The 15,483-nt window shown below is 37.4% G+C and overlaps 1 protein-coding gene across 3 annotated transcripts in view; it reads right to left on the bottom strand.

Annotated features, from left to right (window-relative positions):
* LOC135107630 (uncharacterized) overlaps positions 1-15,483 on the bottom strand; it is a 49,635-nt gene that overhangs the window by 4,514 nt on the left and 29,638 nt on the right. For all 3 annotated transcript variants that reach the window (XM_064017697.1, XM_064017695.1, XM_064017696.1), the window contains 7 exons: positions 14,162-14,318; positions 13,250-13,412; positions 9,697-9,882; positions 8,271-8,450; positions 5,666-5,801; positions 3,558-3,833; positions 1,966-2,179 (listed from right to left, as the gene is read on the bottom strand). In XM_064017697.1, coding sequence (XP_063873767.1) covers positions 1,966-2,179; positions 3,558-3,833; positions 5,666-5,801; positions 8,271-8,450; positions 9,697-9,882; positions 13,250-13,412; positions 14,162-14,318 — 1,312 coding nt within the window. The remainder of the gene's footprint in view (positions 1-1,965; positions 2,180-3,557; positions 3,834-5,665; positions 5,802-8,270; positions 8,451-9,696; positions 9,883-13,249; positions 13,413-14,161; positions 14,319-15,483) is intronic.

Here is a 15,483-nt window from a genome sequence, read left to right on the forward strand (position 1 = left end):
CAAGCATAAGAGGATATAGTTATGAAGAAAGGGTGAAGAGATTTGGCCTGACTACAGTGGAAAAAAGAAGGGAAAGAGGTGATCTGACAGCACTATATAGAATACTGGAAGGGATGGAGAAGTTGGACAGGGATGATCCTGTGATACCAGATACAAGATATACCAGATTCTACAGATGCTGACAGACTGTAGAACACTGTCAGGGTACCTCCATCTGTATTCTGCTGCTGCAGCACAGGCATTCCCATCATAGAATGAATATCATGTCATGAATATCATCACATGAATATCATGTCCGAATACTCATTGTTATTGTATGTGAAAGACATCTTCACCAAAGCAAAAAGATGCACTGGCAGTCAGTTGATTGACAAGTATTGTCACTTAGGTGTTAAGACATCAACTGTTGAGTGTTGGATATTGACGGAGTGACAGCTGCAGTGAGTTGCCATGCATGTTTAAAAAGTAGCACTTAAACAACCACTGTATTGGTTTGTTATCTGTTCATTTTCTTCACTGACACATATAAAAATTTAATCTGACATTTGCTAAATATTTCCTGTAAGGCTTTAACTATGTAGATTGTACACAAACAATGATCATTTAGTGCTGTGTGGTTCCACTGGAGTATGTAGTGAACCAAGGAGAGAAGGGAGGGGGTTGGCAAGTGGTTCCCGCAACATACAATTTACACATTAATTTCTTGCAAAATAAAGCAAAACACAACATATGTGTTTAGAGTATTTTCAACTTAGAATTACTTGAATTATCAAATCCACAAGTATGTACCTTAACTTGTGGGACACCCTGCTTATATATATATATATATATATATATATATATATATACAGTGGAACCTCGGTTTTCAAACTTAATTCATTCTTGAATGCCATTCAAAATCCGAAATGTTCGAAAACCAAAACTATTTTCCCCATTGGAATCAATATAAAATAGATTAATCCATTCTCAGACACCCATCCACCAAGTTTTAGCAGATAATGACCAACACTCCCACTGCTAAGATGGCCGCTCCATATCTCCAGCTTAGAGTTTTGTTTTATCCAGAAAGGATGTATTGAATGAATTTGGTGACACAGAACTCATCAAAAGATATTGTTTAGACTGTGCAGGTCTTTATCACTGATCTAGTGAGGGAAGCTTTACAGAGTGGCACAGAGAGGAGCAACCCACTTACTGCCAATATTAAGGTGATCATAACACTTAGACATCTTGCTGCTGGGAAAAGCTACTGGGAAAATGCAGTTGTGCACTACTTATGGTGATGTGGGTCATAGAGAGAGCCACAGAAGGCTCAAGATAACTCCTGAGAGCCAAACCTTGTTTGTTTTCATCAAGGTTCTTTAACTTCTTCAATGGGATAACATTTAACTTATTTCAAAGGTTGAACAAATGTTTTACCATGTGTGTTTCTCCTCCAAATATATAAAAACGAAGGAAATTTTTATAGAAACTATAAATTAGTAATAAGTGGCTGCTTTTGCTACATCTTGTAGTATCTGAAATCAATTAACTCTATTCAAAAACTGAATTATGATACAGCAACCGAAGCAATTATGAGTTAAAAGTTTTGTTCAAAAACTGAGTTGTTCAAAAAAGGAGATGTTCGGTAACCAAGGTTCCACTGTATGTATGTATGTATGTATGTATGTATGTATATATATATATATATATATATATATATATATATATATATATATATATATATATATATATATATATATATATATATATATATATATATATATATATATATATATATATATATATATATATATATATATATGTATGAAATTCCTCCTTACAGTACAGGCACCTCCATTGCATCTGCTTCTCTCTTCACACACTATTCATTCTCTTTGTGGTTTTCTCCCACATCTAATTTGACTATCTCCTTATACACAAATTCCTTCATCCACCTATATCTACAAAACACAGAGTATATACCTGTGGAGCCAGTACTTGTAGTAGATGTGCTGCACAGCACCTGGACCTTGAGTTTGGAAGGTGTGGATGAGTTCTTCCAATGCATTGAATACTCTTGCCAGAAACACCTCACGTTCAAACTCAGCCAGTTCAGTGTTGTGCTCCTGATTGTACTGTCTTATTGCATCATTGATGCATCCAGTAGGGTTGCTGTTACTCAGGTTCACTCCACAACCTGTGACACAAAGACAATCTATTTACTTGTTTTAAGGAATTATTTTACAAATAAAAAATTAGACATGTGATCAAGGATGACACTTCAGTTAATATGAAGAGAATTAAAGGAATCACTGGGACACGACATGTTTGGAACCAACCAAAAGTCATGGGCCAGGAAATGCTTCTGCAAACTCTAGCTCTTGGCTGTCCCATTTCAACTCTACTTGCCTCTGTTAATGGTATTTTCAAGTCCTTTTGATATCTATACATAAAACTATATTTGAATTGTTATTTATGAATTACAGTAAACCCTCGATATAATCAACACATATGGTGAAGGGTGGGTTGCTAAAACCAAAAATTCACAATATCTGAAGGTCATTCATTAAGATACATCTAACAAACATCATTCATTATTTACAGGGAGTTGTTCAGTCATTCTCTTGTCTCTCTCTACTCCCTGCTGCATGTTATATTCAAGGATTTAATAACAACTGTTTGTCCTGTATTGTACAGTACAGTACTGTCCTCATTTAAATGTAAGGAAAAAGAATGTTTACACTTCAAATTTCCCATGTGAGAGCCTGCGAGCTGCGGCCAGAGGCTCATAATAAGGCTGCAGTTCCGTAGAGGGAAGAAAAGGCCTAGTGATTCTTATCTAGAATGTGCTCGCTATCTCAAGGAAACATTTGAGAAATGGATTGCTAGTGTGCAGGCCACCTCATACCACCATGAGTTAAAGGAGCTCATGGTAATGGAACAGTTTGTTAATGAGGCTGAGAAAGAGACTGTACTGCTGCTACAGGAGAAAAGGTTTAAGACCTTAAAGGAGGCAGCCACATAGGCAGATGACCACACGTTGGCACACTGGCCTGTGCCTTGGTGGATTGGTGGGACATCTAGTGGGGCCGGTGATGGTTTGTCCGAAAGTGTGGCAAATGCTAGTTTGTCAGGAAGCCCACAGTATAGTAGTGGCTTTGGAAACAAGTCTGGGCAAGCAAGCCCTGTAGATAACAAGTTTCCACCCAGTCCTCGACAGAGACAGACTAGACGCATGCAACATAGCACTCCCGGATACAGTTTCCAGCCCATGTGCCATTACTGTAAAAATTTTGGGTACTTTAAATTTAATTGCCCAAAGTTTTCTGAATTGACTATAGTATTGTGATTTTTTTTCTTTTTTTTTCTTTCTTTTTTTTTAAGTCTTGGCAAATGGCTATACTGATGATCTGAAGCTGAAGATAATTACCAACACACCAAAGTTGCTTTCTTTAATGTACTAAACAGTGGAGTGCATTCACAACATGTATATATTAAAATGAGACAATACAAGCTTAGGTATAATGCAGCACAATTAAATAAATGCACCCAGATAAACACAATAAGATACTCACCAACATTGGCTATAACTTGAGGGCCTGCAGTTGTAGCTTCCACTACCACTCCTCCAATCTTCAGGTTAGACCCAAGGTAAATATCATTGGGCCATTTGAGGTGCAGTGGTATATCATTGTAGCCTGGGAGTGTGACCACTGCCTGCACTACAGACATAGCCACAAGGTGCTGCAGGAAGGACAGATGCTGGCCCAGAGGAGATGAGAGGTGAAAATGAAACTGGATAGAGAACATGGCACACCCCAAAGGAGACAGCCAGACATTGCCACCACGACCTGTGCAAAATGGTGAGACAAATTAATGGTTATGTCATATCTAAACAACCCACCATACAGGTGCCCTCCAATATTTAAATACAATTTTTAATAAGAAAATTAAAATAAACATGAACACAAAAAACACACTCTTGTATACACACACAAACAGACAAACATATTCCCTAAAACTAAATAAAAAATCATCAAGTCTGTATGGGTGGAAGGGACAGATTTCCACTCACCATCCTTGTGTAAGACTTAAATGCACAAGCATACCCAGGATCCAACAGCAGAATTGTTCTTAACCTGTTTAGCATATGATCAGAGAGGTCAGGCAAATGTGGATATTAAGTAGGCTTATTTAATATTCATACTTTGAAGATGTAGGGAAGAATATATATATATATATATATATATATATATATATATATATATATATATATATATATATATATATATATATATATATATATATATATATATATATAAGAGAGATTGTAGATATTTTCTTCATTATCTATATAATATTACTATTATTCTAATGGTAACCTTTCTTTTCAAGTAATAAACTTATTATTTGATAATGTCAACTTTTGCCACCCACAGTGCTGATGACAGTAGGTGTCGCCAGCAGACTGGTGTTGAGGGCAATCAGGGACTGTGGCTTGTTCAGCTGACAGTCTTGCCAGAGAACAGAGCTGTGTGTAAATCTTGTAAATACACAGAAACTCTAGTGACCTGGTGTTTCCACATCCTTGCCAATTCTTACTGAACTAAACATCACTAAACAGAGCCAGAGAGAGAGAGAGAGGGAGAGAGAGAAGACTATTACATGGTGAGTACAGTGGTGACAACCACATCTGAGTCAACCCCACTGATTTCACCATAAAACCGTCATTTTCATTTGACTCCTCCAATCATGACCTCATATCTGTATCTTGCCCTTTCACTTAATTTCCCCCTCAGGAAGCAAAGATGCCTCTAACATTCTACCTCTGCTAAATGGAGGGGGGTCTGAGAAAATATTATTCTGACTTTCCATGGAATGACTATTGCCTCCATGTCAGGAACCCATTTCTGTATGCTAAACCTTGGTTCAACTCAGCCTGTTCTCGTGCTATACATGATCAAGAGGTAACCCACAAATTGTACTTGACCCCTTTCACCTCCTTAAACTCATGCACTTTACATTTCTGCCAAGAATCAGCTTAAGAATTTTATAACTAGCTAAAAAAAAAAACTCTTCCATCAATAAAAATGTCAAAATCTTTCCAGATCTAACTCTAACTTGACTTCAAGTACCTAGTCAAAAATATCTACTTTTCTTTCTCTTTCCATTTATTTCATCATGATGGCACCGCTGCCATCTCATCTATCTCTAAAGCCAAACTTTTCACTTACAACCTTTCTTCCTCTTTCAATTTATTTCATCATGATGGCACCACTGCCATCTATCTATCTCTAAAGCCAAACTCTTCATGCAAACCTTTGCTAGAAATTCAATACTGGTTGATTTAAGACTTGTTCTTCTCTCTCTGCCATTTTCTGACTGCAGTAGAACCTCAGTTCATGAACATCCCACATCATGAACAAATTGGTACATGAACTAGTTTTGCAAATATATTTTAGCTTAGTTCACAAACTATGCTCTGGAATATGAACGCACACTACTCACAATCCATGAAACAGTTGTGCATTGAGGTGCTTGGCATAAACATTTGTGGTCATCTGGCTCCCACACACATTGAAATCCAGCTCTCTTCCCAATTCCCATTCAGGAACAAAATTACTCAATACCTTAAATGTTATGATAATGAATAATATTATTTGTACAATTTCAGTGGTCTCACCTTGGCCATGAGTTTGCTGAGTTGGGATAACCACAAGGCCATGTACCAGTGGGGGGTTGCCAGCAACTACTCTCATGCTGGAGGACATCACCTCACAGTATATCACTAGTCGTCCCAAGGAAGTAGTGGCCAGAGTCTGAAAAGGTGAAATGCTTGACAATACTATATGTACTCCCTTCAGGGAAATGGTCATGTAGCTTCTAGGCAGCATTTGTTATAGATTTCCTGATTGGCTGCATCCTAACCTCATTTACCCATGATTCCATTACTCACACTTCTTTATGCACAATATATTTTTTGTTCAACGCACAACATTTCAAGGTAAATAAAAAAAGGTTTATACAGTCAGCAAACATCAATCTTGTGTCTTGGTGACACACATTGCTCGGGGAGCACATAGTTTACTGAAGGCCTCCCAGCAGCCATAAAATATGGTCAGGGAGAAATTGACTTATTAGCCATCTCAAGTGCATCTTTCCTCCTTACTCATGACCATAACAACAACGACCAGTATTAATTTCCAGAGTCAGTATTCAGTGAGTCTTTGGTGATGTGTAACTGGCTTTTTCAGGTTGAAAAGCATTATGCTCTCTTTATGTTGTGGTGTTTGTAGTGATGAGTGTGAGGCAGATAAATCACGGTTATATCATTCAATCACAGATCTTCACATGACAGGCTTGAATGGTGTCCATATAGCTAAAGATGTGAGTTAGAAAATGCAGAAGTTCCAGAGCCTCATACAAAAATTTGTCAAACAAGGAAATGAGGAATGATCTTTTCACAGTTATGGTGGTGGCATCTTCACTGCTTCCCTTCACCTACCTTGCCATAAGAGTCAGATTAGAGTCCAACTACCTTTGTAGAGAAGTTAGAGGCCATGGGAATGATACCACCGTGGTTGTGAAAAGACAATGCCTCAATGCCTCTCGACAAATTTTCACATGACATTCTGGAAGTTTCACATTTTTAAATTCACGTTTTGCTATATCAACACCCTTCAAGCCCAACATGTGAAGATCTATGATGGAATGATATCACCATAACTTGTCTGCCTTGCACTCATCACTACAAACACCATAGTATGGACAGAACATCATGCATTTCACCCCGATAACAGAGCTGATCACACATCACTTATTACTAGTCATTGTTGCTATGGATGCAAGTGAGGAGGAGAAATGCACTTGAGATGCCAATAAGTCAATTTATCCTAGCTCTATACTGGCTCAGAAGCTTTAAGTGAAATGCACATACTGAACAATATGTGCCATCATGATGTAAGATCAGTGTTTGCTGACTGTAGATGTTTATACCACTTATAGTATTATTCTAAGTTGATTTTTCACTGAATTGACAAATTAATGTAGTTAAAAAAACTGGCAAGTAATTAAGAAAATATTTTCCTGAACATAATGATGTACTCAAGATTTTAGATAATACAGTAAGAATGGAGAAAGGTAACATTTTAAAACAAAATGTTTATAAAGGACTACAGTCATTCTGTATTATAAGGAAAGACACAATCACACAGGAGAATATGATTGTAGAACAGTGTACATCTTGTCATAAAATCTTGTCTCCCTCCCTTCTAATACTCTATTATCTTAAATGATCAGAAGAAATTTTCCTATAACATAATAGTATTAATAACATTAATTTGACAGTTCTATGAAAAAATAATTTACTATCCTGTTTTTTTTTGCTTGAACTCATATTATCTTTCATCAATATAAACATTTCAACAGATTCAAGATACATTTTCATTTCACCATCAAGTGGTAAAAAAACAAATTTATGTTACTCAAAGTAAGTGAAGCACACAGAATAAAAGTATAACATAGAACAGAGAGGTTTCATAACTGGAGAGGGGTTGGTTCAAACTTTCAACATTCTTTGTGGCCAGACAGATGAAGGGGAACCTAATCAAAGTGAACCACTCTGGCGGATCAGTGTACGGTATATATTCTTAGAAACAATTCTATGTTACATTAGTTATGTTTTATCTAAGATCTGATTACATTATAGCCTTTAAAAACTTTTGCTTCAAGGAACAATGAAAATAGTGATGACAAATCAATCTCATTATAAATATTTCAGAGCCACCTTGTTAATGCAACTCCTCACATTTTATTTTTTGTTTTTTGTTTTAACTTTAGCCAACCTCATCTTTGTTGAACAACTACTGCCGAGCCTTATGGTACCAAATAAAATGGTCTTTCTTGAATGAAAGATGAGTTATGACAATATGCAAATATATAATGATCACCTTCCTCATCCATCAAGGATAATTGTATCAGAAATGCCCTCAGGATACTCTTTCTATCAAAACCCTTTAATTCTTAGTCATGCTCCCTTCTCATTCATTTATATACTGATATTAGCAGGTGGAAAGATATAAGGTACATATATGACTTTTGGGATCTTGCAAGTTTAAGATCTTTTATGTGGCCATAGAACCTTTCCTTTTATATGATAATGGTATAACTGCATGGAGAGTTTATTGTATCTAGTAACAGTATTAGTACCAACTATTAATACTTAGAAGCAATATCTGTGGTATCTGTCTAGAACAAATAACCAAGGTGAAAATAAAATTAATATTCACCTCAAAGTATTTAACAGTTGAAAAAGTAAGTGGACAAGCACTAGTCAGGATGGGCAGGAGGTTGTGGGCTGGCTGTTTTGGGACATTTCCTGGCTTCACAAATTCAATACTGGTATGGGATCGTTGCAGCCTCTCCCCAACCATATGTGGCTGCAGGTGATTCAAAAGCTCCTCCTTCAGCTGTAGGTGGAAATGTTACTATATTATTTTTGTCATTGTAAAATTTATTAATTATTAAACCATAAGTAATCATCCCCCCGCATGCATGGTGTCCCGAGTATATGTATGTACGTAAGAGTAAGGATATTTGTTACAGCTGCTAACTGTTTCCTGCAAGGCTTTGACCGTGTAGACTACACAAAAAATTATCACTTAATGCCATGCAGCATCATTCAGGTATGTAGCAAACAAAAGAGGGAAGGAAGGAGGCAGAGGCCCACCCAGGCAAGCAGTTCCCGCAACACACAACTTGCATGTTAATTTCTCGCAAAATGAAGCAAAACACAACATATCTGTATAGAGCATTTTTGACTTAGAATTACTTGAACTATCAAACCCTAAAGTATGTACCTTAACTCACAGGACACCCTGTATATAGGCAGTATATATAAACTGGAATCAAGGGTCATGAATGCTTCGCCAAAAACAAGTTTTCTGAAGAAAAAATGTCTCAGGCAATAAATGGTCTATTGAGTGATGAACACACAAGGTGGCATGTGGGGGACAAGCTGGGAATATCAGCAGGAGAGTGCCAATCCCAGAAAAATCTCGGTAACAGGTTGCCAAAAGCATTCACTAGGATTGGCATCAGATGGCAGAAAGATGTTTACACATGGGTTGCCAAAACTGGGGTACCCCACACTGCAAAATGTCAACAATCATGGATCCCAACTGCTTCAGACAACAGTGAACAGCTCTTACTGTTGCTTACGCCCCAATTACGGAAAAGAAGTCATCACATTCCTGCAGTCATCCTTGGCTCATCAGAAGGGAGGAGAGTGTGTATTATAGGTTGGTGAGAGATATGAATCTATAGGATCCCCCAGACTCTCAATGAATGGATTCACATAGACAGACAAATTCCAGCACTTGCTGCAACTTGTGATATCACAAAGAAAGACTGACTAAAAACTGACGCAAAGTTCACATGGATGTGAGCTTGAGTTGGACAAACAACACAAGTGATGCATTCAGCTTCATTTCATACTCAGATTGGTTGGTCTGGCAATACCAAATTCTCTCAGCCCAACAACTGTCAGCAGTTCTGGTGCTGAGAAACTATCACAGTGGTCCATGTAAAACCAGGGTATAAGTCACCAGTTTTGGTGATTTTGTCTATATTTTGTATATTTGATTTTGTGTTTATCTTTCTATGTGTTAGATTTAATGATATTGATATTATTAGCATGTTATTTGTAAGCATCACCTCATGGCGTCCCAGGAAGTATGCAGGTGTGTATGCTATGGAAGGATGGGATGAAATATCAAGACTGAGCTCAGTAGCCAGCAGTTCCTGTAGAATCTCAAGGCGAGCCATATTGCTTCCTGCCAGCTGATTTGTGGCCTCTGAGGTGGCTGGCAGACTGGCCTGTGGGTCATGCTCCAAGTGTACCTGAAAAATGAAATACTCATGATACTATCAGCAAGGTGGTTAAATTCACTCCTTGAACTCAGATACAGCATACATATAACCACATAAAAACCTTCTTTAGCAAATTTTATGTAACAATTTTGGGATTCTGTATCTACACAACAGGCAGACATCACTACAAAGAGGAGTAACCATGACAATGTGCTCATATGTGCTGCACTCACCATGTTAAGGCTCTAGGTGCATAGGACTGATCATCACTAACCACACTTCACAAGGGATGGTGATGTAAACTAAACTACTCTTTTCATATCAGGCTGATTGTAGTTATGCCTACAAGTAACATGTATAGCTCCATCCTCGTCACACCATTAACTGATGTTACATGCTACCAAAATACTTTAGATACCTAATTCTCTCTCTCTCTCTCTTTCTCTCTCTCTCTCTCTCTGTCTCTCTCTGTCTCTCTCTCTCTCTCTCTCTCTCTCTCTCTCTCTCTCTCTCTCTCTCTCTCCCATTGTTTATTTTTTTCTTTTTTTACAAAGTTTGTGGCATTTGTAGTGTACTAGATACAACTGGCCATCCTTTACCCTCACTTAAGCACTGGAATGAGGTAGAAAATAATTACAATGAGTAGCTTTGTATATGTTACCATATCATCTTCATGTATGCATCAACCATTTCATTGATAAATACATGATTGTGTATCACTGTGATAGTCCAGGGAAGGTTTCAGTCTAGTATATAGAGAACATGACACATGTTTAGACAGACTTTTTCTCTTTTTTTTTTTTTTTTTGCAGTACAAGTAAAATCAGGTTGCCACTAATGTGCAATATTAATGCAAATTGTGTCTAAGGCAGTGATATCAGTTCACTTCCAAGTCATACTCTAATGCAAAGAATTTAAAGCCCATGGCTGGGTGCAACAAGCCACGGAAAAGTCCATTGCGTGGAGTAGGGTAGCACTAGTATCAGGGTAATTATTTGATACTTTTTTTTGAGAAAAAAGTGCATCTAATGTGCCAGCAAATATAGTAAGTTTAGTGAGAAAGGTGAGCTGCAGCCACTGCTGCCTCTGCTGCCATTCACAGTGACATGAGTTTAGTGAGAAGGGCAGGCTACAACCACCATTGCCTCTGCTGCCATCTATAGTGATGTAAGTGTAATGAAAGGCAGGTCGCACCTGCTGCTGCCACAACTGCCATCCACAGTATTATCAACAGTGAGCAATCATCAGCTGTGTTTGTTAACAATGGCTCAGAGTGGTTTTTTGATGAATGTTAATTTACTGGACTGGTTTTTATTCATTATCCTTTTGATTTTTTTAATAAACTCCTATGCATCTATTATATTCAATTATAAGCATAAAAGATTTGAACTTTATAGGTAGTCTGGAAATATTTAATTTTTAATTTTTGAGGGGCCAATCACAGCCAGGTCACAACCATACTAATTTTCTGCTATTGCTTTAAATAAAACTAATGTGAATCACATCTAACTTAGACTGGTAGTGGAACCAAACCCCCAACATTAGTGGTAACCTGACTGTAAATAGGTATACTAGCAATTGCACATTACCTGTACCTCTACAGATCCATTGTCTGACTGCCAGAAATGTTGAAACTAAGTATGATTTTGAGTTATTTGCCATCATATATAGTAGCTATCCTGTGTTACAATATACTTGTAGATTATTCTGCCTTTATTATTTGATATCTAATATGGATAAATACTGGTTTTCCAGACCTGCTGGGCCCATACTTATAAACATTAAGTTACCATCTTAACATTATATCATCTAAAGTCATCAAAATGGCAAACTCAAGCCTTAAATGCCTAAGACAGCATCTTAACTCCTGAAGACATGCCTTACTTAGACACCTCTCAAGGTAGTAGAGCAGCTTATGCGCTCCTTAAGATTCCGTCCTAACAGTAAACGGCTGCTCTAGACAAACTGCACTGCCACTGCCACCACCAGCGACAGTGATGGACATTTCATAAGAGGAAGGACATCCTGAATGAGCTGGATGACCATGACCTAGTGAAGAGGTATTGACTGGACCATGCTGGGAACATCTTTGTGACTGATCTGGTGTGGGAAAGACTGAAGAGATCAACTGCAAGGGACAAGGTCCTCTCCCCCAAGATGTAAGTGATCACTCTATGGTACCTTGCTACAGGCAAGATGCAGCAGTGCAGTGCTGATGACCTGGGGCCCTCACAGCAGACCATCAGCAGGGTCATCAGTGACAAAGTGATGCATGCAATGCCATGGTGCACAGTCAAAGTTGGCACCAGCTGATTGTTGTTGAAGATGACAACAGTGGTAAATAAACATCTTCAATAATTGAGCTTAAAACAGTCAGATGATTGTTTGAAACTCATTAGATAAATATATCATATTTTAGATATAATTTTTATGTAGTTTCAGCTGTTTCTTATGAGATTTATCGAAAAACATTACACATCTGCTCATGTTTGTGGTTAACAGTGTCGGCCCCTTAAGACAGTAACTTAATAAAGTCCTCCTGCTAGGAGAATCACTTAGTGCTTAAGTCTCATGGGATAAGTTCTCTTTCTAACTAGGATGGAACCTTAATGGAGTTCTATAAGTATAGACCCTGACCTCTAAACTAAGCCATTCACTGAAGTACTGGTAGCTCTTCTTCAAAGGTCACATGTTTCATGAAGCATGAGCTCATTTATCCATAAAATTTCTGCATTATGTAGTATCCTTCTATATTAATGATACTTAACTCCATTCAAGTAAAAAACCTGGCTCTATTTCTCCCATCAAGGAGCAATGATGGGAAGGTAACACATCACTGGTGTCTGGTAAGCAGGCTCATTATACAAACTGGCCCAAACAACAGAAATGGAGCTAATTTTCTTACGTGAATGGAGTTTGGTTGTTTTTTTTGTATGTACTGCTCATGTATATTTTCATTAAATTCAGTCGAAAAAAATATATATACATATATGTATATGTATATAGAGAGAGAGAGAGAGAGAGAGAGAGAGAGAGAGAGAGAGAGAGAGAGAGAGAGAGAGAGAGAGAGAGAGAGAGAGAGAGAGAGAGAGAGAGAGAGAGAGAGAGAGAGAGAGAGAGAGAGAGAGAGAGAGAATGGAGTGATCTAAACAGAAGATTACAAACTTGGCAGAATTAATTGATCTGAAAAGTAAAAAGTCTGGTTACGGGATATTTTCAAATTTTACAAACTTAATCAACTAAACTTAACATTAAATTCATTAATTTTATAAAGAACAGCTAAAATTAAGAATTTACAGTTTTCAAATGAAGACAGGTTTTCTCAAGCTTTGAATCTAGAAAAATAAACACTTCCTTAGAATTTTTTCATCTCCAATCCCTTTTCTCTCAGCAGTACCTGGGAGAACACAGCAGTGCCTTGGCCATCATGAACCTTGGCTGAGAGCAACGTTGGAGCTCCCCAAGTGTCATCTGTGGCCAGCACCCTTAGATCCAGACGGTGGCGTCCCCCATATTCATCAATGATCTCCACATGGGTTGGCTCTACACTCACTGCAGATCTGCAACAGATGTGTATACAAAAATGTATAGCACTGAATGTAAGTAGAGCAAAAATAAGAAAACTCTACACTAGTATACAAGCTAACAAGATCGTACTTCAACTATGAGATTATCTTATTTTCCTCTGTCCCTTGCATGAGGGCAATGTCAGATGCCAGTGCATATATTAACAGCACATGATGAAATCACAAATGCTCTTATAGAAGTGTATGCTGAACTTAATAATGTGTTATACTATTCAGCACTACATAAGAGCAAAACTGAATTTCTTGTTCTGTCAATAAAAAATATGTTCCAGTAGAGCTGAGGAAAGAAAGTCACCAACAGTCACAGCCACAAGCAGCATGAGGCTAGAGCAAGACTGCTTGTTGTGTAATGGATGGTGGGGTTACTCTGCCAAGACCTTGCATTGTTGTGTAATGGATGATGGGGTTACTCTGTCAGGATGGTGAAGCCTGGCAACCTGCCATTAGGTAAACAAGGCTGACATATGAAAGCACATATAGAACCTCACAAAATAATGATGAAATAGTATTAACTCCCACCAATCAGGCTTTCAAAATTTAACTTATCTTTCCATATTTATGTCAATCTTATCTCTGTGTTTGATCTGTTTCTATACTACTTTTTCCATCAAGCTTTATACTTTATTAATCATTATGGCCATTTTTGTGCAAGGCAGATGAAAATCTTATTTTTTATGTCATGTGCATTGAGAAAATTCATTGTAATAACAGGTTCCACATACCTATTTGTTGGATCCTTGGATGGCATCTCAGTGTTACGAGAGAAGCGTTTGTTCCTGGGTGAGGAATGGAAGCAGTGCTGGTGATGAAGGAGGTGCACACTGTTCCATCGCTGGTAGCTCACTGACACAACAGCTTGTTCTTGCACTTCCACTGTCCCTGTAGTAAAGCTGTCTTTAGGCATGCCTCTCTACACCATATTATATTTCCACATTCTATACCAGACAAACTGATACATACTTATCCAAACAGCACCTCATTTTTGTTACCTTCAACCAATCAGTAAGACTCAAATGTAGTCACCAAAATTAGAAACACTCACTCATCAACACTCAACAAATATATATTCTTGAGACACACATGACCACAACAGTCATTAATAACCCACCACCCTACCTGCCTGTAATGCACACAATACCTCCAACACCATTATGATAGAAATTCTTTGCAATCAAGCTAAAACAATCTATTTACATTTTTCTAATAAAAATAAGTGCATAATTTACTCAACATTGCAGCAGTCAACTCCCAGCTAATTGGCACTCTGAGAGAATCTGGCATGCTGGGTAAGTTAATTTGCAGGTTTGTTTACTACCAATAATATATCAACAGTGGCCACAATTTTCAGGTTAGTTGCTCACACAGAGTTAACTGAGTGTGACATAAATTAATTCCACATTATATATAACGATCCCACAGACTCAGTACTGTTAGCCTTCTGAAGAAAACACTAAAGTGATTGATTATTAAGAAGAGCAAAACAACAGTGGTTTTCATTGTTTGAATCATCACCATTGTTCTCTTTCAGTACTATAACTAGGTAGTATATTATAAATTTGGCAATTTTATGTGCTAGTGATCACCATTGTTCTCTTTCAGTACTATAACTAGGTAGTATATTATAAATTTGGCAATTTTATGTGCTAATGATACATCTCTTCATTACTTAGTAACTAGTAAAGATTTATCTTGTTAACTAGTAACATTAAGTATTTTATTTCTGAAGCCAAGAGTTGCTACTGGCCCTTCATTTCAAGTGTGAATTCTTGAATTTCACCCTAAGAAATCTTGACCATGTGTATAGGTCAAACCCCAATTTTTTGCATAAATATTTGGCATTCAGAACTTAATCTATACTTGAGGAAATACAATACTTAAGTTTCTGTATTCTAATCTAGTACTTGCTTATGTACTTATTAACTATATCTGGAAATCACTTTATGGAATACAGCCTCATAACATATGTTGCACAAGTAATAGCATGTTCCACAAAGCAAAGTTTTTACTAAATAGTACTATGATGAAGTTTCTGATGATTTATTGA

This window comes from Scylla paramamosain, chromosome 15 (assembly GCF_035594125.1).
Source record: "Scylla paramamosain isolate STU-SP2022 chromosome 15, ASM3559412v1, whole genome shotgun sequence".
In the NCBI taxonomy this organism is placed as follows: Eukaryota; Metazoa; Arthropoda; class Malacostraca; order Decapoda; family Portunidae; genus Scylla; species Scylla paramamosain.